This window comes from Anser cygnoides, chromosome 1 (assembly GCF_040182565.1).
Source record: "Anser cygnoides isolate HZ-2024a breed goose chromosome 1, Taihu_goose_T2T_genome, whole genome shotgun sequence".
Classification (NCBI taxonomy): Eukaryota; Metazoa; Chordata; class Aves; order Anseriformes; family Anatidae; genus Anser; species Anser cygnoides.
Window position 1 is genome coordinate 145,197,166 of NC_089873.1, and position 24,669 is coordinate 145,221,834.

The 24,669-nt window shown below is 41.7% G+C and overlaps 2 protein-coding genes across 3 annotated transcripts in view; one reads left to right on the top strand and one right to left on the bottom strand.

Moving 5' to 3' along the window:
* The first annotated feature begins 959 nt into the window (after positions 1 to 959).
* ECRG4 (ECRG4 augurin precursor) lies at positions 960 to 5,198 on the top strand. The gene is made up of 4 exons (XM_013190200.3): positions 960 to 1,127; positions 1,608 to 1,655; positions 2,733 to 2,890; positions 4,803 to 5,198. The coding sequence occupies exons 1-4, from the start codon at positions 1,037 to 1,039 to the stop codon at positions 4,962 to 4,964; spliced, it is 459 nt and encodes a 152-aa protein (XP_013045654.3). The 5' UTR covers positions 960 to 1,036; the 3' UTR covers positions 4,965 to 5,198.
* Positions 5,199 to 10,902: 5,704 nt separating this feature from the next.
* Positions 10,903 to 24,669, bottom strand: part of UXS1 (UDP-glucuronate decarboxylase 1) — a 59,047-nt gene continuing 45,280 nt past the window's right edge. For both annotated transcript variants that reach the window (XM_048077909.2, XM_013190235.3), the window contains exons 10-15: positions 23,463 to 23,582; positions 18,678 to 18,721; positions 17,376 to 17,436; positions 15,900 to 15,957; positions 13,761 to 13,864; positions 10,903 to 11,733 (exon numbers count right to left, since the gene is read on the bottom strand). In XM_048077909.2, coding sequence (XP_047933866.1) covers positions 11,602 to 11,733; positions 13,761 to 13,864; positions 15,900 to 15,957; positions 17,376 to 17,436; positions 18,678 to 18,721; positions 23,463 to 23,582 — 519 coding nt within the window. In that variant the 3' untranslated portion in view covers positions 10,903 to 11,601. The remainder of the gene's footprint in view (positions 11,734 to 13,760; positions 13,865 to 15,899; positions 15,958 to 17,375; positions 17,437 to 18,677; positions 18,722 to 23,462; positions 23,583 to 24,669) is intronic.

Genomic DNA, 24,669 nt, shown 5'->3' on the forward strand with positions numbered 1-24,669 from the left:
ACACGTTCAAGCACAAAGGACACAAAAATCACGTAAGCCCTCAATTACGGCTAGCAGCTGCTCGCACAGGCTGGAACAGAGCCTGCTGCACACAGAGCAGGCGGCTCGGTATGGTCTGAGGGGGAACTTGGAGTATGGCTGGGGGAGGATGTGCTAAGTGTTGCAGCGAGAGTACCTTTGGTTAACAATTCTTTTTTTTTTTTTTTTTTTTTTTAAATTAACCTTCCCTTCCCCTCCTCTCCCCTTCCCCATTCCCTTTCCTCTTCTCTTTTTTTCTTTTTTCTTTTTTCTTTCTTTCTTTCTTTTTCTTTCTTTCTTTCTTTCTTTTTTTCTTTTCCTTTTTCCTTTCTTTTTCCTTTCTTTTTTCTTTTTCTTTTTCTCTTTTTCTTTTTCTTTTTCTTTTTCTTTTTCTTTTTCTTTTTCTTTTTCTTTTTCTTTTTCTTTTTCTTTTTCTTTTTCTTTTTCTTTTTCTTTTTCTTTTTCTTTTTCTTTTTCTTTTTCTTTTTCTTTTTTCTTTTTCTTTTTCTTTTTTTTCTTTTTCTTTCCTTTTCCTTCTTTTTTCTTTTTTTTTGCTTTTTGCTTTTTTCTCTTTTCTCTTTCTTTTTTTTAAACTTTTTTCTTGTTTCTTTTTTCTTTTTCATTCTTTTTCTTTTTCTTTTTTTTCCTTTTCCTTCTTTTTTCTTTTTTTTTCGCTTTTTTCTTTTTTCTCTTTTCTCTTTCTTTTTTTTTTAACTTTTTTTCTTGTTTCTTTTTTCTTTTTCCTTCTTTTTCATTCTTTCTTTTTCTTTTTCTTTCTTTATTTTTTTTCCTTTTTCTTTTTCCTTTTTTCTTCTTTTTTCTTTTTTCTTTTTTTTTCCTTTCCTTTTTCTTTTCCTTCTCAGCCAGCGGCGGGGCCCCGTGCTGGGGCGTGGGCGTAGGCGCGGCGTGGGCCGGGCGCTGCTTCCCCTCGCCGCCTCTCCCCCTCTCCCCCTCTCCCCCCGCTCCGCTCCGCTCCGCTCCGTCTCGCCCCGGCCCGGCGGGGACGCCGCTCTCCGCTATGCCTCCTCCGTGCCCCCGCGGGGCCCTGCCCGGGGCCTTCCTCCTCTTCCTCCTCGTCCTCCTCCTCCCGCTGCTCTGCGCGGCCCCCGGTGAGTGAGCGCTCGGGGGCATCCCCCCCCCCGCCGCAGCCCCCCCAGCTTAGTGCGGGACGAGCATCTCCCACCAGCGCCTTGGTTTTGGGGTGCATTAAGGGTTTGGGGGCTGGCCACCAGGACGCCCGCTCGGTGACAGTTCCCCAGGGTGCCCGTCCCAGCCCGGCTGCTCTGCCGCCGCACGGAGACCTTCTGCTGGAAAAGGCAAACTTTGCGGCAGGTGAACGAGGTGGTGGGGCTCCCGCCCCAAAACTGCCGGGGAAAGGGTGCCGGAGGGTTGGGGGCTTCCCTGTAGCTCGTGTTGCACCCAGGCGTGTAAGCGGGAGCGCCGGTGGAAACTTTCTCCAGCCCTTCCCTCGGTGGAGGGGAGCTACGGCATCTCTCTGTGTGCTCTTTGAGATACGAGTGTTTTGTTGTTATTTCTGTCTCGCTAAATAGAGTGGCTAGCTGAAGTATGTCTTATTTTTGCTTCTCTAGGCGTTTCGAGAGGAAATAAGCTTAAACTGATGCTTCAAAAACGAGAAGGTAAAGAGACAGCAAATTGCTTTCCCTCTTTTTTTTTTCTTTTTCCCCTGTGTGATTCAGCTGCCATCAATCACAGCTCTAAAAGTGTCCTCACGGCTCTCAGAGCGCGGCCAGAGGAGCGCTGTATGAGCACCTAGACCAAAGCTGGCCGTGCACAAGTATGTGTGATGCAACTCCTGCGAGCACAGTGCCAGCTCCGTGGTGCCCGTGCCCGCATGTCCCTGTGGGTCCTGCTGCTGTCCCCATGGGATCCCTTCCCTTTGCTCTGCGTGCCTGGCCGTGGTGCAGCAGGACGCAGCACCTGGTTTTCCCAGCGTGGGCTTTTCCCAGCCCTGCACGCCAGGGATGCTTCCCATGCATGCGGGCTCCCTGCATCGTGTAGGTCCTTGTGCGATACCTGCGAATAGGTGTGCAGCAGCCATTCCTGCACCCCAGCAACTTTTGGCTTTTGTTCTGGCTCCCAGTGAGAGGGACAGACCGGGGGAAGATCCTCGCAGGCGAGATGTTCTTCCTACCCCTGTGCATGCTCCTGGTTTCTCAGGAAGCCCAACCAGCCATCACGGGGCACTGCGCTGCTTTGATGGGAAGATCACCACTGTGCTTAGCAGGGGCTGGCTGGCTCTCACTGCTGTACGTTTCAGACGTACCTGCGTTCCTCCAGCAGCAACAAACCCCTTATTTGCAGGCCTGGCATGTTGAGAGCATTCGCCCACGTCCCCTGAGCTATGCGTTTCTCCAGCTGCTTCAGGCTTTGTAACTTCACCTCCTGTCTTCCTTCCCTCTCCTGTGGCTGCAGCACACAGAGTCCATTCTCCTTTCCTCTGTTCGGGTTATTGAGTTAAATTCCACCCTTAACATGTCTTCAAGCTCAGAATAGCTGTTACAAAATCCAAGAGAATAGGAATAGCCGCGAAACTGTACTGTATTGCCAGTCCCTGTTTTTATTACCGCTACATACACTGCACTGCCAAGGACAGAGGTAATGAACACAAAGAAAGAAATGTTTACAGTGGGGTACATTTCAGGCTGATTAAAAAATTTCCTGGCGTGTCTTCTGGGGGGGGAAATTAATTCCAGCCCCCGCCGCCGTGAAGCCCGAGGTGTCGGTGAAAGAGAAGGCGGCCAAGGAGTTCCTGAGCAGCCTGAGACGCCACAAGCGGCAGCTGTGGGACCGCAGCCAGCCCGACGTGCAGCAGTGGTACCAGCAGTTCCTGTACCTGGGCTTCGACGAGGCGGTGAGTGAGGCACCCCAGAAACGTCAGGGCTCGGGGTGAGCCACTGGGAGTGGGGCTGCCCTGTTCCTGGTCACAGGTCGGATGCTGCGATTTTGTTCGTCTGGTTTAAATAGCAAATGTTGCACAGAAATATAAGCTTGGTATTTGTTCCACGTACTTTTATTAACAGACAAAACAGTGTTGAAATCCTGGCAGGAATTCTTGCCTTCTACTGAACCTAAGCTTAACCGGTTACAGACTTAGAGACAAAGTTTGCCTTGAGAAATAGACAGCCAGACGGGGTAATCAATTGTGTTTCAGGAAATGAATTTGGCAGGCTCGACTCAATCAATTTGCTTCTAAACACGCTGAGAAAGGCACACCAGGCTGGTCCTGGGTGGCGTTCTGCAATGAAATCGCACCACCGTCACCTGCCTCTTGCACAGCTCCCGGCCCCCGCCAGCACTGGCAGCTGTGCCTTGACTCTAAATGTGAAAGGAAATCTGCCTGGCAATGTGCTCCCTTCAAATGATAAGGATATATTTCCCTACAACAGTTAATTTGTATAAACACTGGAGTGGAAGCAAGAGCTCCCAGCTGATATGCACGCTGCACAAAGCCCTGCTCAACAGACACTGAAAGAGTGGAAAACGTGCATTTACTTGCAGTCCCACGTGTGGAATAATTTGTACATAAATAAGAGGTAAAAATAGATATAGACATTGAATTCCTGGCTTCTGTCAGCTGCATGAATGTGTTTAATGAGACTGCACGGGCACAGGCAAGCTGGAGTACATTTTAGACCTTCATGTTACATGGATTGCTTAGAAGATGAATGCACTCATTTTCAAAGCTGGAACAATTAAAAACAATCCTTTGCTTGGACTGCAATAATGAAGGCTACGTTTCTTTGTTGCTCCTGGACATTATGTAGATACAAGTTACTTTTTAACAGCGTGGCTATACCCCCTGCACAGTAGGAAAAATAACAAACGCAGCATTGTGGCTCCCAAACTGGAGACTGGGTGCAAATCCCAAGAGGTTAAGTAGCAAGGACAAGCCGTGCAGATAAGATGTATTCCTCACTGCACGTTGCTGTGTGCATTGACGAAAATGAAACGAGGCCTGTTGTGGGACACAATGAATCCACTTAGGAGGTTTTCTGGAGTATTAAGACACAGTTTTAACAATGAAATAACTGTTTGTTCCAGTCATGCTTTAGCAAGGACTTAGGCCATACTTACCCATTGTGTATTTTGCAAAACTTTTTTTTCAAATCTCGGCCAAAAATATTTCCAAAGAATCATTCATATGGAAAGGCTTTGGCTTGGCAAGTATTTGATATCCTTGCATACTGTTTTTCCACTGCTGCCGTGTACAGAATTGAACTGCCTACTGCCTATAGCTGCATATTCGATTGAAAATTAAACACGAAAAATAAAATAAGTGAGACATCAGAGCCAAAAAGTGAAGGGTTCTTTCACCCATTTTGCACTCAGGGACCTTGTGACGGAAGACATAGGGCAACAGAACAAATTTTCAATTTTTAATGCAAAACATTGAAATGTTTCTATAGACTTCTGTTGAAAAGGTAGCAGAAATATTAATGGTGTTCAGCATGTGTTCCAGTGGAAGATGCTCTCAGTTTAAGCACTGCATAGAGAGCAGGGCTGTGGGATGGTGGGTCCCAGGTGGGGCTGGTCAGGACATCAGGACCAGAACAGGGTCCGGATATGTCCCATAGAGAAAGTTGGTGCAGTCAGAAAACCTCTTGGATGTAGGGATTTAGTTTTGTCAATTATGTGAAGGATCTGAATTTCTGGAGGAAAAAAGAAAAATTGCTTTTTTTTTTTTTCTTTCATTCTCTTCATTGTAAAGTTTCATTCTTGGACAGCAAGGATTTATTTACTTTTTTTTTTTTTTCGTCTGGCAGAAATTTGAAGACGACATGTCCTACTGGACGAGCTTAGGGCGCGGTGGCAACGAGTACTACGGTGGATACTACCAACACCACTACGATGAGGATTCACCAATTGGCCCACGGAACCCCCACACCTTCAGGCATGGGGCAGGCGTCAACTACGATGATTACTAATGCCATTTCTCTTCCTTCAGCTGGTATCTATAGGGCCGCGATGGACAAGGCTGAGTCACAGCGGCCCCGCTTCCCTGCTGTTCGTGTAGAACAGCAAGTGTAAAGGAGCTGCCAGATTTTGAAAAGAGAAATATGACTTTTTTAAACTATTGTTACTTAGTAGTACACTATATATAAAGTGTTATAGAAATAAAGCTTTTTTTGATAAAATAAACAATTTTCCATTATTTAGTAGAGCTGAGTAGAGTGAGTTTCACTGAGCTGTATTACTAGAGATTATTTTTTAAAAGGCTTTTTCATTTGCTTTCCTACATCCAATTGTAAAATTACATTATGTCATCTAGCTTGGCATATAGAGCATACAATATATGCCAATACATATCAGATGTGCTTGCTGATTCACATTTGTGTGAACAAACAAATCCAGTTATTCCTAGGGGAAAAGAAAAAAGAAATCCTCTCAAATGAAAGCTGCCATGTTGCCTCCTCTGATATTTCCATACCTACTGCCCACAGCCTTACAAACTTGTGTGATATGGCACCCTTACAGTTCCTGTTGGGGCAAGGAGAAAGACGTTCACGAAAGCTAAATACAGTGTAGAGAAGCTTGCTTGCCTCCAAAGCTTGTGAAAGGAAAGGATTCTTCAGGACCAGGGCTCCAAGGAAGAACCCAACTTCAGCAATAATAGTTGAGATGCAGGGGCCCCATACCATCTCAGGCAAAAGATATCTTTGATGAATGCTCCCCATTGTGTATTTTCCCTTTAGCTGCAAGCTTTCAGTCCAGCTTGAAATGGGAACAAAATAGCTAGATAAGCTATTCCAAATGATGGTAGCCTCAGATAGCATCCAACACGGTCCCCAGAACTAATTGCCTGCCATGTTGCTGCCAGCCTCCATTCAGACTGGAGTCCATGCAAAGCTGGCTGAGCATCAAAGTCCACAAGAGAAAGCATTTCAGAAATAAAAAATTTCAGAATTTCAGAAATATATATTTTTTTTTCCTGCCACCGCATCCCCAGCTATGTCGCTTTTTCTCTCTTCTAACAGTAGAGAACGACCTTATGCAGACCTGGCTGAGCCTAAGAAGGAGACTTCAGCTGTCACGGTCTTCCAGAGGAGTTCGGTGGGTGATGCTGTCCGTGATGCCTTGCAAGAAGTTTCCAAAGCCCTTTCTGGGGGATGGCCCAGCAACCAGGAGGAGCACTGCTAGGCAGACAGCTTTTTGCCGAGGGATCCCCATTGAACAAACACGTTGGTCAATTTTCCACTGCGCGCACACATACACGCCCTAACCTAATGTGCTCCAGAAATTGCATTCCCCTAGATCTTGGAAGACTTAGCAGACTCCTTGCCAGTTTAATTGGTTTAAACTGGTTCGTTTCCTAGGGCAGAAGACCATTTACTCCCAATAGGGAACAATCCTGTTCTGAACCAGGTACTCCTTCGCCCAGATGGAAAACACCTATTCCTGGAAGAACGCTTCCAGTTTGTGTCCTATCAAAAAAGTGCAAAGGACTTGGCAAAGTTTGAACCCTGCTGATGATTTCCATCATTTCCCAGAATTTAAAACAACTGGGAATTCAGACCTGCCGAGTAAGAAGAATTAAAAAAAAAAAAAAAGTGCTGTAAATAAATACCATCCCTCCCTAGGCCTTTGCAAGCCGTGTCCATTCCTGCAGGCTGACTCAGTCCAGCAGCTTTCCGTGTCTTGCATGCTCCCAATACAGTCAGCAAGACCTGCATTCTCTAAGACAAAAAAAAAATAAAATAAAATCATCTTTTCCATTACATTGTGCCCATACTGGGCAGGCTGGGTCAGGCTAAACCATGTCCCTAAGCACCACGTCCAACCTTTCCTTGAACACCCCCAGGGACGGTGACGCCACCACCTCCCTGGAAGAGGCAGAAGTGTTTTTTTTTGTCTCCCAGGGTAGCTGGGCATCAGTTGGCTTCTTAGAAATGGTGCATGGTCTTTGCATCACATTTCACTTTTATTTTTCCCAAGCAACAGGTCTGAGGGGAGGACGCTCTCCTTCTTGCAGAGGGGTCCGCATGATGTGAAGTCCCAATGATGCAAAACAGCATGCAATAAGCTGCAAAGCAAGCAAGCGGGCATAAACCATCAGGTTTAGGCAAAAGGAGGAAAAATAATAACAGTTTGTCAACAATGCACGGAGTGCTTCAAAGTACATTAATAAAGTTGTTTCCTTTGAATATTTCTGTCCCCAAACCCAGACAAAAGTCTCCACCCTCTCCCAGCTTTTCTATTCTGCTGCTCAGACAGCGCAGGGCACTTCACAGCATTATCCCCAGCCATCCCAGCACTGACATCGCGTCACTTCACCGGGACAGAAGAGCGGGCACTGTTCATTGTGGCTTCCTACAGAACAGCCCCAGACTGGCCGTGGTCCAGCTCTCGACGTTTCAAGACCCCGTGGTGTCACATCCCCCCGTTTGCGGGTGGCCGCTGGGGAAGGTGGTCACTCAGAAGTGGGCACTGCTGTCCCAGGACTGTTCCCTTGATGGAAGACAACACTTATGGCCACCCCAAAAGTTTCCCCGTGGCTTCAGGTTTGGACCTTCCAACATGCACGGCATGGACCAAGACAATCAGAAGATCCCCTCCTTGCCAAGAGCATGCCAAAACCTTGGGAGAACACAGCAAGAATGAACCAGCTGCTGCTTGTTCCAAGCTGTAAAATGGCATCAACAACAACAACAAAAAAGTGGGAAAAAAAAAAAATTGCTATTACGGGTAGGTAAGTAAGGGAAGGAAAGGGACTGGGAAAAGGAGCAGGGAACCAGAGTTTGATTTTTGCAAGAAATATGAATTGTTATTTCAGAAAAACCTCCCTGTTGATACAGCATCACATTCGGGAGCCCCCTGCCATACAGGAGTTCTGCTTGGGTCCAGAGCTTTTGCTGCCGTTCGTTGTAAGGAGTCAGAGCAGCAAATAAGAACTTTAACACGCGAGATTTTTTCACGAACATGGCATAAAAACAGGGTCTCGAGGGCCACTGAAGGGATTCAGGTGGAGACAGGGAAATCTTGGTCACCCTGGCACACGTGAATAGTGTCTGCGTGCCAACAGTCCTATCGCAGTCCCGATCTTTTCCATGCCGTACTCTTCTCCCACCACTTGTGATCCCAGCACTGGGAAATGTTTAGAACAAAGCCACTATGGATTTGTGCTGGCTACATTTCCACTGATTTCAGGGGCAGGATGTATGGATGTTAGGAACTAGCAGTGCGGAGTACACGCTTCCCTTACTAGTAACAAAGCATCCTTTTTCTGTGGACAAGTCTTCTCTGATCAGCCTCTAACAACCTACAGGGACTTCTTGGCCTCAAGTAGCATTAAACTCAATACTAATAAAGGCCTGGGGAGGAGCTCGATCCATCAGACTAATCAAAGCCCTGTTTTGCCCTCTTTAGCCCGTTCTCTAAGGGTAACGAATTTATGCAATTGCATTTGTGTCTTCCCTCGTCCCCTGCTTAAACTCTGAAAGATAACTCCAAACATATTCAACAAAAGTGAACTTTTAAAAATATATGTATATTTCTAAAAAATTCTGGGAAAAAGTAGATGGCAGAGACATACATAAATGCCCAGAGGGAGGTAAGCTCAATGGTTGCTAAACCAGAATCTTAGAGAAGCTGCAAGCGTCCCAGACAAAAGAAGAGATGGTTAGATGACTCTCCCCAGAGCAGAAAATCTAACCTAAAGACACGAAGCTTCTCTAGACTGTATGTTCACAGGACTACTCACTTAAAACAACCGTCTGCAAGGCTCTCTGTAGCTGTTTGTGGACCAATAATGTGGTTTACAGAGCTTCTGAGCAGCCTTGTGTGTAGAAATAGGAGCAGTCGGTGTGAAAAAAAAAAAAAGTCCAACCGTGGACCTCACACTGTGATAACTTCCAGGCAGCAAGGGTGGTCCTCCTTGGGAGATTCAAGGAACCCAGGACCCTGGATGCCTTACACACCTCTCCTTCTGTAAAACTGACCTCACTTGCCAGCACCGAGCTACCCAGTTCACCACACACCTCTGCTAGCGCTGCATGTTCCCTACTGAGCCAGGAGGACTTGCACCTAACACCGGCCAAACTGCCCTCTTGTGCAGCTCACTGCGACTAAATAGGGACCACATAACACAGGTCACGTTAGTTTAACTCTGCCTGCTTGCCTAGGTGACAGCAGGAAATCCCAACTCCCAAGTTTCCTGAAAAAACAAAAAAGCAACACGTTGTGTTTGGGCATTGAGTTGAGAACACGGCTTGGCTTACCCCTGTACTCCACTGTCCTCTGTCAAAAGTGGCTCTGCTGAAGTGGCAGCAGCTGTTTCTTACCTGTGGTCCCCTGCAAAACCGATGCCTTCCTCCTCCTCGGATGTGTAGCACCAGGTGGGAACAGAGAGCACCAACACGCAAACCTACACGGCTTTCTTGAAGGCTGAGACCAAACAGAACTTGAAATTATCTTAGATTTTCAGTGTTCAGCACCAGCAGACTCTGCTTTAACACCCACAATTCATGTTTTTCAAATTGTCTAGAAAGCCAGCCACTGGCTTCAAACACGAAGGGCAACAGCCACCTCCGCTGCTGTTTCTAGAAGACAGCATATAGAAAGGATATGGGAACTGAACAAGGAACCACTGAAACGAAAGCTAGAAATAGCACAAGAAAAGTGACAGATCAATACGGTCTGTCACTCAGTCCCAGCGGGAGGCATGCCACATACTGACAAATGGGTTGTATCAGTACCAGGCATTTGCCCTCTGACCAATTTGCCCCTTCTGTGAAGGAGGTCAGGCTGTGAAGTAAAGTAAAAAGCTTTTAAATTCAGATCTGTAGCATCCAAACATTCAGACTTCCTGAGGGATTTTTTTTTTTGAAAATGCACATTTTATGCCAGTCTCCAGAAGCATGTTTGTTCCAGTGCAGTTTACATATTTCACACTAAAGTAATTGAATAAAATGAAAAGCAGTCCTGGAAATAGCAGCTGGTACCCAACAACTCCTGTTACTTGTTCAGTGGCTGCTCTAAATGCTGGATGCAGGGTTGCAACTCTTGTGCACCACCTCTTCATAGATGCTTTGTCGTCCAACAGCACAATTTGAATGCGAAGTAAATATGACGAGAAAGAATACCTTTGCCCCAAATTGTTTCTGGAGCTTTTTCAGACAGCCTGGGTGAGCCTCCAAGCCTTGCAAACACCAGGAGGTTTGGCCAGCTTTGATGGATGGCATGCTCAGACACAGGGCCCTCAATACCACACTGCCCCCAGAGCCCTCCCTGAGTCCGGGCGCCAGGTCAGCTCAGCAGGTAGCTCCCACTTTGACCATCAGTCTGCAGACCTCAAAAACATGAAGGAGCTGTTCCTCAAAAGCTAACGAAACATCAAGTTTTAACGAGATAAAGTCAAGCTACTTTGCTTGATGAGATTTAGGATTTTCGATTGTGAGTGGCGCTAAGCCAAAATACCTTTTAAAAGCCCTCTGCCAATTCTTCCTTCTAGGTATTCAGTCTTTGGTATGTTGCGCTGCAGAACTGGACAATTTAATTATAGTTTATTTCTTTAGGATGACAGGCATAGTTATTGAAGTTGTAAGCATTTACTGGCAATTCAATAAATGCTTAAAATAGAAACATTTCCTCAATTAGGGAGGGTGAAGTTAGCATCCATGGCTTAAGGAAAATCTTATACTACTGCATCAGTATCAACTGCCTGAAATGAAATAAATCAGGATGTTTTTTTTCCTGTCTATTCCAACATCCTGCATCCCCTCCTATGTAGCTATTAAGAGATGAGCAATGCAAGACAAAATGCTATTAACCTTGAGCCAATTATTTACAGTGTCACTTCCCAATTAATTACACATCTGTGTATATATTGTGTATGCCAGAGATGTGCCCACAGTGAAACACAAACTAGTAAATAGAAGTTTCAATATTTTATTAAAATAGCATATTCAACCACTGTAACCAATAATACAATAACTTTATTCCCAGAGTACGCACAACACAGTAGTGATTCAAAATATCCTTATCCATGGTAATCAATGAAAATATCTCAAATTCAAGTGTACAACTAAAACTAAACCTTTGAAAAAATCTCTTTTAAAGAATACATAAAGCTCTCATACAGAATTCTCTTAAACTCCTCTATACTAGGTGTCAGTGTCTTTCATCTGACAATACCACTAGCTTTTTTCTTATGCATAGTAACATCTCATATTTTATAGTACCCATTTTATAAATAAATTGGCATTTTCCATCCCGTTTGTGTTTATCTTCAGCTTCACAAAGAAACCAGTAAATAAAACTGTCAAGGACAGTCACAACAAAATGATCTCACAGCAAGATATAAAACTTGAAAATACTAAAAGATGTTTCTACTCTATTTTACATAAAAAGACAGATTTAAAAAGTGCAAGGCAAGATTTGCAGGGGAAGGGGAATATTTGTTTGTTATTTTTAGGCACATCCACTTCTTTAAAGCAAGCTTCAGAATGAAATTCCAGTTTGTTCTTCATGATACCTGTTTTAAAGTCTCTTTCAAAAAAAAAAAAAGAAAAGAAAATTACATCCGTCAAATGTCAAGCAGGGCATTTCCTGTCCAACCAACAGTCTTCAATTATGTCTTGTTCTTCCTTTTTTCATCCTCGCAGGTTTTGGTTTGGGAATATACTGATTGTTCGCCTGATATTCAAGTTCTTTACGGAAATAATGAATTGCTTTATTCAACCCTTCTTCCAATGGGACCTGTTCCCGAAAATGGGAGAATCATTATTACTCTGAGTTCACAACAGCACCTTCTTTAATATAGCTATTCAAGACTGCTAGAAAGTCCTTTAATTCTTTGCCAATACAAGTATTAACAGCACCACATACTGGTTACATCTCTGCACTGCTAATGCATCTGTTAGCTTTCAACCATCGGATGTATTTTCTGATGTTATAAGTGAAAAAAACTAATAAACTTAAATCATATCAGACAGTTATGTTTGTCCTGTTTAGTGTTAAAACAGATTTACAGAATTTGACCATTATACATTAAAAGAGAGAAGTACACAGAAATTTAAGCCCCTTCTGTTTTTAATAATTAAGGATCACCTTTTGCAGAATCTCACAGACTGGTATATACCATAGAAAGGTATAAAAGTGGTAGGGTTTGTGGTTTGCGTCGATATAAAGAAAGAAGGGATACAAATTATCATCCAGTATTTCATTTGATATCCTTAAATCCTATTAAAATAATTATATTTTTTTCATATTCTATGCCTATATTTAAGCACTATGATTCGTAGAGCAGAACAACAGAAATATTATCCACTTTTCTCAGGAGTCATATGCTCTGACATGCTTGCTGATACCATCTTTGATACTAGAGGATAAAAAAACAGCACAAAAACTACGTGCCTGAAACTCGATGTACCAATACTGTGCTGCTACTTCAGAGTCAATGCTGGTACTGACTGCACCAAAAACAGGTCAGAAGTATAAAAGGCAACTGCTTTAAGCCTTTTATGATCATAACACCTTCCACCCTCCTTGTGCTTTGAGGCACAGTCTATTAATATCAGGTGTCTGAATAATTTCAGAAGGGTCCAGAGCTTTTTCTAGTAATAGGCTTGTATTTACTAGATGGGTTCACAGGTTTCCCGTAAAGATTTTTGTCTGCAAAAAATCCAAAAAAGCTTACAAACCATTATGCTAGCTAGAATAGGGAGCTGGCTAAGAAAGTCATGCTCTTTCTAGGGATTGAATAGGCCTTACCTCACCACCAAAACAGCTCATCATCCACTCTGCTTCATTATAGATTTGCACAATTAACTTCACCAGAAAGGGTGAGAAGGAAAGTAACAGTGATCATGGGAATTTTGCAATTCTTACGTATCAGCTATGCAGAATAATCCCTATCTGGGCCACGTCAGATGGCTAATAACCAAATTTCAGAGGTGGACAAACTTTATTGTGGATGGTAAGACAAGTTCAGCTAGCCCTGAGCATGTTCCAAGCTTATCTACACAGAGAACAAGCTCTGAACATCTCTACATATGATACCTGTAGCCCAAAATAAGAGTTCCTTATTCTGGTTTAAGTTCCGTCCACCAGAACTTAAAATAAAAAGAAATAAAAGAATGAAGAGTGTCAGCTCTCCCTGATTAGGTTCATATTTTACTTTGCCCAAGTTTCACATAGTTCCCTTTAAACGAACTCTAACAGAACAGAACATCCGATTCTCATATTTCTCCCCACTAACCCAAACAAATGTTTTGGTTGCAATGTTGTTATCAACTATCTTAAAACGAGTCTTACTCCACAGATTTTCCAAAAATATTCTAATGAAGTTAAAAGCAATCTTTTCCTTCCATAATGCACGTTACTACAAGAAAACAGGAATGAGGGCAGCAACAGCAAACTCATTAGGCTCTCATAACTATGTACAACGTATTTCAGAGAATGTCAGGCTTACAGGAGGCAGCCACTTCAGAATATGCATGCGAAAAAGTTAAAATGCCTATGATATTTTTCTTCCTACTTAAGTTTGTTAAAAATGCCAGTACTAATATGCTCTTCTGCATGGCACAGGGCATGCAATCTTACCCAGCAGTTCATTAATCACGAGCAAGGGCAGCTTATGATAGACTACAGGCACTGTACAGCCTTTTAAGAACTGTCCTGGAGATTGTATTAAGCAAATATTCTGAAAACTTAAAGATATCCTTATCGCGTGGTACGCCTCCTTGTGTTTTCGCACACAAAAACAGTAATACAGCTGTACATACCACAGGTTCCCAGCCAAGCAATAACTTTGCTTTTCTGATGTCAGGTTTTCGTTTCTGAGGGTCATCCTGTGCTTCTGAGAGAAACTGGATTTCACTCCCACTGCCTATCAAACAAGAGACTGTGCGTTATCATCTGCAATTCACTATGCTTTGCATTTATGTCTTTTCTACCTACTGAAGCATTAGGTCTCTCTGCCGTTTTCTGCTTTGTAATCGTACCACTGAAACGCCTTCCACAGACACAGCTGCATTGTATGCAACAGCTGGGTGAACCAGCTGCCCTACAACAGCACGGATTCACAAAAACATTTCACAAAGATTTCAGCATGGATTCACAAAAGGGAAGTCATGCTCAATCACTTGAATAACCTTCTCTGATGAAATAACTGCCTCCGTAGATAAGGGGAGAGCATCCACTTTGACCCCAGTGAGGCTTTTGCCATTGTATCTGTAAGATCCTTCTAGACAGGCTGCTGACATACAGCTAAGAGGCCAGATCCAGAGGGTGCTGGTGAGTGACACAAAGTCTAGTTGGAGGCCCGTAACCACTGGTGTACCCCAGGGGTCAATACCAAGTGGCTGGTACACCAATACCAGGACTGTGCTGTTGTCCAGCATTCTTAACACACTAGAAACCGGCTGACAGAAACCTCACAAAGCTCATCAAAAGGACTTGTAGAGTCCTGTATGGGGGAGGATCTGATCAATGTGGTTAAGTATCTGAATGGAGGGTGTGAAGAGGATGGGGCCAGACCCTTCTCAGCAGTGCTCCAAGACAGGATGAGAGGCAACAGGCACAAACTGAAACAGGTGGTTCCTTCTGAGGATAAAGAAACACGTTTTTACTGTGAGGGTAACTGCTGAATGGAACAGGTTTCCCCAAGAGGTTGTGGAGTCTCACTCCTTGGAGGACTTCAAAACCACCTGGACATGGTCCTGAGCAGCCTGCTCTAGGTGGCTCTGCTTGAGCTGGGGGGTTGGACCAGACGGCCTTCAGAGGTCCCCTCCCACACCTCAACTGTTCTGTGATGCTGTGAGCGCTTTTGCCTTGCGAAGACTTCACTTGTTCTTTGCTCATACTTCTCAGTCTGATTGTTCAATACCCACAGTACTTGTCTTTCCTCATGACAAGACGCATATAGGACAACTTATATAATGAAATCTAGCAAACAGTTTACGTGCCATTTTACTGTGAGATTTTATGGATGTAGAATTAAATTGCCTCTCCAGGCAGATTGAAACAAGTCAAGCTGTTTGTGAACAGACAAGGTAAAGATTATTTCATCTGCCAGGTGGGTTTGGTGCTGTGATTTTCAATTTCCCTCCCTGATCTGTAGACTCAAACGTTTTCCAGTGGGGATAGTCCTCTATTAGAAACATCACATGCATCAGCTTCTGTACTGCATGTTTGAACCTGTCTTTTTCAGGCAGCTTTTATAGATCCCTCAGAAGCACTGGTGGAGTCTACAGATTAAAAACCCTTGGCTAACGGCACCAGCATGCTTCATCTCATGAGGAAGCCACATTAGAGGACTGCGCACAGCCATTTGCTTCCATTCTTGAGAGTTCTGATTTGCTACAGATATCAGAGCAAGTACGAAGGGAAAGCCACAGTATTTTCTTCCAAGCCACAAACAAGGGAGGAGCTGGCATTGCTTGCACAAGTCACTGGTAGATCAAAGAAAAGTAGAGAAAGACTGTCACCACAGCATGAAGCTTTTTAATGGTAATTGAAGGAGAACAGCCTGCATGATTGTGAAGAACCACCTTGCTGAAGTATCCATATTTCAGCTAGGATGTAAGATGTTTTCACAGCATGCAGTGAGGAAGACTCTTCACTTTTAGGTAATTATCTAGTAACTTGCATAAACATTATGTAAAATTACTGGTATAGATCACACAGACACAGAAAGAATGTATTCATTCAACTATTCATGCAGTCTTTTACATACAGTTCAGAGGATTTGGATTATCTAGTTAGTATTTAATTATATGGTCAGGATACAATTGACTTTGATAAGGTTATTAAGAAATCCAAAGACCAATTAAATTATCCATATATTACGTACACTAATCAAGAAATAATAATCTTAACAAAGAGTGCTTCATGAGCTTCATTGAAGAATTACTCATACTCACCAACAAGTTTTTTAATTAACTGGGCAAACTCTAGGATAGTGTGCTCTTCTGGGTTTCCCTGGAAATGGGAGGAATATTCATTACAACAGCAAGTGAACACCTTAAGACATGTTAGCTTTCTGATATGAGACAGTTCTAAAAAGGTCATGTTAAACTGAAAAAGCTCAACATTATACCTCATTTCTATTCTAACTGACAAGCTGAATATTCATTAGAAAAGCTGCCCTCCATCACATTTGCCTTGGTAATTCAATGTATGAATGGAGGTACCCAAAAATCAATATGTAACGAATGGGCAAACGCACCTCTTAGTTACAGTAATGCTACGTGCTCCAATTCAGGAGCCCACACAACCACATCATTGGTTCGAAGTATGGACTCAAGAACTTTGCTGAGCTGAGGACAGACAATATAATGAAGACTTCATTTAAAGAAGAATGCCAAGTTCGCAGTTCACCCACATTGGAAAAAGCAACCAATTTCACTGCAAACAATTGCTTCTGAATTTACTGCATCTTGCATAAAAATAAGTATATGGGCTACCTGCTTTCCTATACAATATTGCTCTTAATGCTCACATTATTTTTCAACCAACCTGCACATAAGAAACATCTCAACATCTCAGAATAAAACATTGAAAGCTTCCTGTTAGCATTAGTTCATCTTCATCAGACTCAACTCCTTCCACCTTTAGAATTCCTTGTTTTAACACACTTCTTAATACATCTTGTTTGACCTGCAGCTAAACATTTAGCTATATACAGATCTAAAAGCTGAGTTTTCTGGAGGCAAAACATGTGATGGGGCTAAAAAATATCAACATTTGGATAGAAACACAGAAATGAACTTACAGCCACAATTAAAAAAAAAAAAGAAAAAAAGAAAAATCAAGTGAACTGCCCTGCGGAGTTGAGTACTTGATTTGGCAAAAGTTGACATACATAGAATTGACCTGGCATATGCATCCTTTTTGTACTGTTATATCCACTGCTGAGGATAAGCGATAACAAATGGGACAAAGCAAACATCCTATTTAAAAAAATTTCTAAGCAACCTTAATCAATATTAGAAAATTACACAATCAAATACTATCCCATTTTCCTCCAATCAAAGCTAGTACGAAGTGATTTCCATTTGTTCAGAGATAAGAGCTTCAGTGCTTTTAGAGTTCAATTATTTTCTTGGTTGTATTTGGCATCCTGTTCTATTTTTTTCTTTCATATTCTAATTACGTGAATTTTCTTGCTAAACCAAAAAACAATATAGCAAATTTCTCATCTTTTTGAAACTATCACATCTCAACACCTAGGTGCTCATTCTTCATATTTATAAAGAGAACACAGGGTTTATTCATAATGGAAAGTGATTTTTTGCTTTGTTTATTTCTTCTAGAAATCAGCATCAGTAACAGGGAGGAAAACAGAGGATGTTGGCTCCTGTACAGTAAACACAGTAGAGTGGAGCTCTCATACTCACCAAGTTGACAGGACTGCTGACATTGCTGTTCATCAAGGCCACCAACCCATTCACAAGATCACTATAAAAAGGGAAGAACAGATTGAGGCAATTTCCACTTCCCTATAAATAATGTTCTTGTCTAAAAAGAGAGCTGCCTCCACAGAGCTCCAGTAAAGCAGATCAGTCAGCTGAGAAATGCTGAAATCAGATTTAAAGCATATATTTCAAGGGGTGCATGTTTCCTTAGTTATTTATTCCACAGTCCCTGTTGTAAGATACACTGAATTACAGGTTATTTTTAAAGGGTGATTATGTCTGGGATATAATGGCTACAATTCCTCTGAGCACATGAAAGAAAATCAAGAAAAACTACATTATTCAGAAACAATTAATAACTTCTCTTTGCTCCAGTACCCAAACTTAACAGAAGCCCGTTTCAAACAGATTAAGTTGTTAGACAGAGGCACATGATACCACCACTACCTGCTTTGCAGTTTGTTTTTTGAAGTGTCTTCTCACTTTCAGAAAATTTTAAGACAATTTTATTAAAAGGAGTATTTTGGTGTTACCTTCCCCCAGAAAATAACCCAAAGTTATTTTGGATTATCAGCAAATTTATCAGCTTGTTCCTGGACACACAAATCCAGGTATCTTTCATTACAGCTTAAAATCACGAAAGGAGTGGATGCTTTGAACTGATCTGGGTTTCCATAGCTTCTATCAACACTGTTATTACTTTCAGCAGAGGGGAAGAACAACATTTCCACCAAGTGCAGCATGATGAAAGCAACCCAGAAGCCTGGCTCTGATATTTAGCAAGCGAGACAGAAGACTCTAACGCCTAGATTCACTTTTCATTAGTTCAAATACATTCTGGCCTTGCTTATGCTGCAGATGTTATCTACAGCAATACCTCCTCAGCCTGTTCCTTCCCGCAGAAGGGAATAATACAAGCAATACAATAATGAAATATGTAATACACATATAGCACCCCGAAAAACACAAGGTGGCAGTATTGCATTAAAACTCAAGGACTTAAACTGCTCAGACTTAAAGTAGCATCAAAAACCTACCTACCAAGTACTTGCTGTCCCTCTAAGGGAAGAGCACATTACTGTTTTAATTCAAAGCTCTGAACCAACTGATGTGTTATTTCCTGATATTTTAGGAAACTTCAGTGTCTCCATTCTAAAAGTAAAGCTTGCCTAAAAATGAAAATAATTTCTTTTATTGATTAAAATGAAGTACAAACTATGTAGCCAAGCTCAAAGAACCATCAAGTGAAGCAAATAAATATCAGACAGCATGAACAAGGCTTACCTGACGTACTGGAAAGCCCTTGTCTGAGTTCCAGGTCCATAGACCTAAAACCAGATGAAAATTAGAGAAGTTACAGAAGTGTAAAAGTCCTCCCTAGCGCAATTATCTTTTCCCAGTAAGAAGTCCAAAGGAAAAGCACCTGAGACACAAGCTTTGTGTTACAGAAATGGAAAAAGATGTGTTTGCAAAGTCTTTTGGCAAAGGATCAATTCTTTGAAGGTCTTTTTGTTCCTGGAAGTGTCTCCGGTAAATATACCCTTATGCATCTCATTAATTCAGACTTCTGCATGTAGGCAACATTCTTAGCAGTTTAGGACAGAGCGATGCTTTGTCCTCTCCTGGAACGCTGAAAAAGGCTGCAGCATGCACTCAACCAGAAAAGAGCACCAAATATTTAGAGCAAACCTCAGAATACTAAGATGTGGTTACGACAAGCAATTTTTATTTGCTCTTTAACAACAGCCAACTTCAAAGAGACCACCAAACATTCATGGTCTTTAAAAAAAATAGTAAAGAAAAAAATAGCAATAAGTGTTTCAAGGAATCAGTACACCACCAAAAAAATCATGCAGCTCTCTAAATATTACTACCTGAAGAAATGGGAGGTAGAATAATTTCTAGTTGAATATGACTCCCAGAATCATCTGTACGGATTTTTTTTTTCTCCAAAATCATGGTGTGCGTGTGTGTGTGTTCTCTGGTTATGCGTTAACACTTTCGAGCAAGAAAGTTGTTTAAGTTCAAAAGAGACGTTAAAGCATACTTAAAATGCACATAACAGTATCAGACTTTTTTTGTTTACAGTTTAATTGTGTGCAGTACTAAACATAAATAAACAAATACTTAAATTCTGAAAGTTATGGGCAGGCATATTTAAATGGGGAAAACACTTAAATTTGAGTGAGGACACATACATCTTACCACCAAACTGCTACAACAGAAAAGCCTTTTGGAATAACAAAATTGAAAGCATGTTTGCTTTCTTAGGAGACAGGAAAGACAGCAGAATTGGTATACAAGCCATCATTTGTTGCTTGTTAAGCCTGCTGTCTGTGGCAGATTCAAAGTCCAAAGAATTCACATTTCAGTAGGCACTAGGTAAGATCCTGAGGATTTGGGTGTTTAAGCATCTACCTAATAATCCACTGAGAGAAATATAGTAAGAGAACACATCAACAGCTTGGTGGCCTCTCAAAGCAAACAGGAATTGCATTTTATGTACATATAAAGCTTCCTGTTTGCCTTGTTTTGGCTCATGGAATACGTTTTATACAACTAAGTCATTTGTGAATGATTTGTGCAAAGTCACCCAACGTGGCTACCTCTCCTACATGCAGGTAGTGGCTGGAAAATACAATGCAGTTTTCCCCTTTTAGTTTCTCTTAATAAATCCTTCCTTTACAACAATAAAATGCAATGACGGTCATGTCTGCATAGGCTGTAATTTCTTAAAGGCAGGTAGTTAAAAAGACTGTTTGCACTTTGTGAGATCGATTTACTCCACTTGAACAACTACTTTGAACCAAGAGATTGAGCACATGTGGTTTCTAAAAAGGTCAATACTAGATATTCCTGTCAGCCAAATTCTGTGATAATACAAGAGTACAAATTTTTTTGGTCTCAACTACTGCTCCTTGATGATAATTCATTTTATTTGACCTGGTTAGCTAAACAACTCTCCCCTTAGCCCTCTTCTCATGTACAGTCATTTTTAATGGCAGAGTGTTACTCCCTATGGAACAGTGATGCTAGGCAAAATCCTTTATTTTATCCTCTATTACCTTCTTGATAAAGTCTAGACAGCTTTGCAGTTACAACAGAAGAAAAAAAAATTGCCTCCCAAAGAACAGCACTGACTCTAGACTTACTGATGGTCTGAAATATCCCAAGGATTACATGTTTTAAAACATGATAACTACTCTATATTTAATAATGGAGTAAATTTCCAAAAAACTTCCAGGTAGTGTTTTCACCCAGTTCTAGTTATAAAAGATTACAGGACTACTTTCAATAAAACTTGAGCAGCTCGGATAAAAAAGTGTTTTAGAGGCCAAATACAGCAAAAGCTCACTACATCCATGCACTAGGGGAGCAAACATAACAGATGGAAGAACCTTCTGATCTTTTATAGGCTAGATAAGCTTTCTAAATATCATTTATTAGCTCAAACTTTATGCCCCAGGACACTATCCTGGAAGCATACGGTACTGGTAAATAAGTATATGGTTACACATATGTATTTTGATACAGCCAAGTCCTTCAAGAATCAGAAGTCTCAAAGCACAAAGCTCCATCTCTCGTCTGCTTCCATTTGCTTACTGTCTTGCAACAAACAGAACCAGCCTCAGCCTGCAGCTTGCTTTTGGGAGATGCCTGAGTGGGTAAGAAAAGGAAACTCTCTACAGGAAGTTTTTCGATGTTTTGAGAGGAAAAATAATCCCATGTGGATTTTTGTACTGTGCACTTGCTTTGGTTTAAGTTACTATGATAGATGTGGGCAGTCTGATGGACTGCTTGCTGCACTGTAACGTCAGAAGGATCACATCAAGAAAGGACTGGTTCAGGGACTTGCCTTTTACAAACATTTCTTCTATCCCACAAAGCATTACAGATCAGTCCCAAATCTAGGGCACCATCAAACAGATGGAAAGAACAAAGCAGTTTTCAGGCAACTAATTACCCTGGCTGCATGGTGGCTGGCACAACATTCATGTTTGAAAAGTGCGTATTTCTGTCAAAGCTTTGCATTTTTCATCAATAACTAGTTGTTTCTGAGACACAAGGAATGAAATTTTGAATGCTGCAAGCAAAAACAAAAAGGAAGCATCCCTATAATTTCTTCCAGACAGACGGCCTTGCTAACGGATCCTCTGATCTCGAAGCTTACCAATTAATACACACACTCAGTCTAGGCAAATTTATTGCCTGGAAAAACGTTTATTCCCAAATAAATTACAGTAGCTGTGCTAATATACAGACAGGAAATGGAGTCTCACTATATCATAATTCACTTCATTCTTGCCATGATCTGAGGTGTGTGTGTGGGGGGGGGATCAGAATTTATTGTTGATGTATGACACTCAAACATTTCAGATCACATTTTAGTGCAGTTTTGCCACAAAAAGAACCCATGGGGTTGGTCTCTTGAGATGAGCTTTCAGCAGTACAAAATGTAAAATTCCAGCCAAACAAAAAAAATAAATAAGAGTTGACTACTTATTTTTGATGACTATTAGCAAATAACGTCTCCTCCTCTGATTGCTTAAGATCACAGTTCCAGCACGTAAACTGCAGAAATTATGTTGGCAAATGCTTATTTCTAAACAGGTAGGGCACAAATTTATGTGGCAGACTCACTTCCCCAACACCCGTACTAAACACGTTGTTGTGCAATTAGCCTATTCAGTGCTGAAAAGACTCCTGTCAGTACAGACTAGGTACGCTGGCTCACAGGTTTGTCACCTACCCCAGACAGAGCCCTGGCAACCGCAGTCTCAGTGCTGGCTCATATGATGGTTTCAGGTTTTGCTCTACAAGAATCAAAGTAGCAGGAGTTGCCACAGAATTTTCATCTTTTCCCTCCTTGATCGTCCTCAACTTCCTAGAGGAAGTCCCGGTTGAACTGTGGATTTTATAGACTCCAACAGAAAGAATGTTATCTCTGTCTCAAGACAGTTGTCCTGCGGAGGGGCAACTTTTTAGTTATTTATCAGCTATTTAACAGTTAGCAGGTACTTTTTAGTGATTAATCAGAACAAGAGTCCAGAAGCCTTTGAGTGGTGTCCTGGCACTTCACTCTTCTAATCTAGGCAGCATTAAGAAATGAGTATGAAATTCTGTTGTGTGTCTCACACACTGCAAATGTTTCCCTGAGTTCACAGCCCATCTCAGATTCCAAATTACTTCTCCCTATTTCAGGATGTCTCCTCACATTTATTTTATACATACTTAATACTTTATAACAATAAACTAAACAGGATTAGGACATAGAATCATTTAGGTGGGAAAAGTCCTCTAAAATCATCAAGTCCAACTGTTAACCTAGCACTGATAAGTCTACCACTGAACCATGTCCTGACATAGGTCAGGCACTGTCCGTATTGCTAAACTACCAGCAGCATCTTTGGCAGAATTCTGGCCCATGCCAGCTCTTGCTCTCCCAAACAATGCTGTGACATCGTTTAAGTATTATCAAGAGCCAAGAACCATTCCCAGCAAACAGTCTGGATGTAGCAACTTGTTTTGAAGGCAGGAAAATTTAGCTCTATAGATGCGGGCCATCTATACCACACCAGTTGTCAATGGTAACAAAACCCAGTTCTGGCCTGCTTTCTTGATGATGTAGCTTGAAGGCGTTTAATGTTATGTTACTCCTAGAAAATTTAGGCTGATAGCCAAGCTTCCAAAAAGACATTTTGATTCGTAACTTCCAGAAATAGTTCAGATACAGTTCTTCAACAGGAAGAAATACAAAACTGTGATTCTTTAAACCTGACCACATGGAAGAGTTGTGACAGACAAGAGATTCAAGTTCAGGATATACTTTCAGGAAATACTTTCTCAGATCGCAGCTGGTAGCCTTGTTTCTTTCTGGGAAAGCAATATCAATACAGAGCACACCCTCAGACGTATAACTATATATGCTTGAGCTTGATATATTGAAAAATTGTATCTTTGGGGGTGGGGTAACCTCCATGTTTTCTAAAATCCAGACTCCCTCACAGCACACAAGCTTACGATACACAGACATACGACTCTTGACATCACTGACAGGTCATTACTTACTGTTAGTGGTTCTCCCTGGAGAGCCTGTAGGATAAAATTACTGACAACTCTACCATCATTCATATGCATTCGAGGACCAAAGGTATTGAATATTCTGGCAACCCTCACTTCAACTCCTTCCTGTGGGCAGAGAAAAAAGAAATGTTACTACCTTAGTAAGAGTCTCTTTCTTCCTAAAAGTGCAAATTCACTTTCCCCTATCCAAAAGCTTTCTTAGAATCCTTCCTATAGTTTTAAAACACATTGTTTTCTCACAATGAAACACTTCTAACATCTCATCAATGCTACTGGAAACTGCAGTGCATATAGCAAGACAATTTATGCTAGTTCTCAGTATTTGTAATGCAAATTCTAAATCAGTGTTAGAACAGCTGATGATTTCAGCACAGGCATTTTCTTCTAACAAGAACTTTACGATTTTCATTAGCACCCGTCCAACAACAATTGATTCCACCTGGGGCTTATGTAGATTTTTTTCTTCTTCAGGAAAGTGAAATCTCACAATCATCGGATTATAATACCAGGGTAACATTTCCAAAGATTAGAAAAATTGTGTGCTTCAGGTTAAGTGTCCTTACCAATGCTATAAAGTGGCTTTGTAACCACAACCATAATGTTGCTTAACTCCCTGCTACTTATTAAACTGTGTAAATTCATGCATTATAATCCAGGTCTCTTCAGTACCTTAATGTTTTTTTTTTTTTCTCCAAAACACATTTCTGTCATTCCCAGAACACCTTTCTGGAGGATATTTTGCAAAACTTCAAAGCAAAATGCAATAAACGTGAAATTGGAAAGCCTCTGGACAAAGCGTTTTAACAATGGGAGACTGCAGGTGAGAAGTAATCTCTCTCCAAGTGTTTTCTGTTTATTGACACTTACCCACTTGGACAAGACACAGTTCATGATAAAGCCCACAAGAAGGACGCTTGGCCTTTGTGAGCTAAAGCATGCATTTTGGCTATGGATGAGTTCACAGCAGCACGGTATGCTGTAAGGAGATGCTACCATGATAGATACAAGGCAGGGAGGAAGCTTTTAACTTCAGCCCAGTTTTATGCATCCTCTTCATACTCCCTGGTCCTTCCTCCTCCCAGAAAAATCCATCCTTGCATCAATCACCAGAAACACTTTTTGACTAAGCAAACTTTCTGCTGCTGATTCAACTGAACCAGTTGCACTCAAAGGCACAAGCTTCTGGAGCTAC

What these genes read in the sequence shown, in the direction of transcription:
- ECRG4 (XM_013190200.3), top strand. Translation starts at nt 1,037, where the DNA reads ATGCCTCCTCCGTGCCCCCGCGGGGCCCTGCCCGGGGCCTTCCTCCTC. An exon ending in GCTGCTCTGCGCGGCCCCCG is followed by an intron (nt 1,128 to 1,607) that starts GTGAGTGAGCGC and finishes TTGCTTCTCTAG; the next exon opens with GCGTTTCGAGAGGAAATAAG. An exon ending in GATGCTTCAAAAACGAGAAG is followed by an intron (nt 1,656 to 2,732) that starts GTAAAGAGACAG and finishes AATTAATTCCAG; the next exon opens with CCCCCGCCGCCGTGAAGCCC.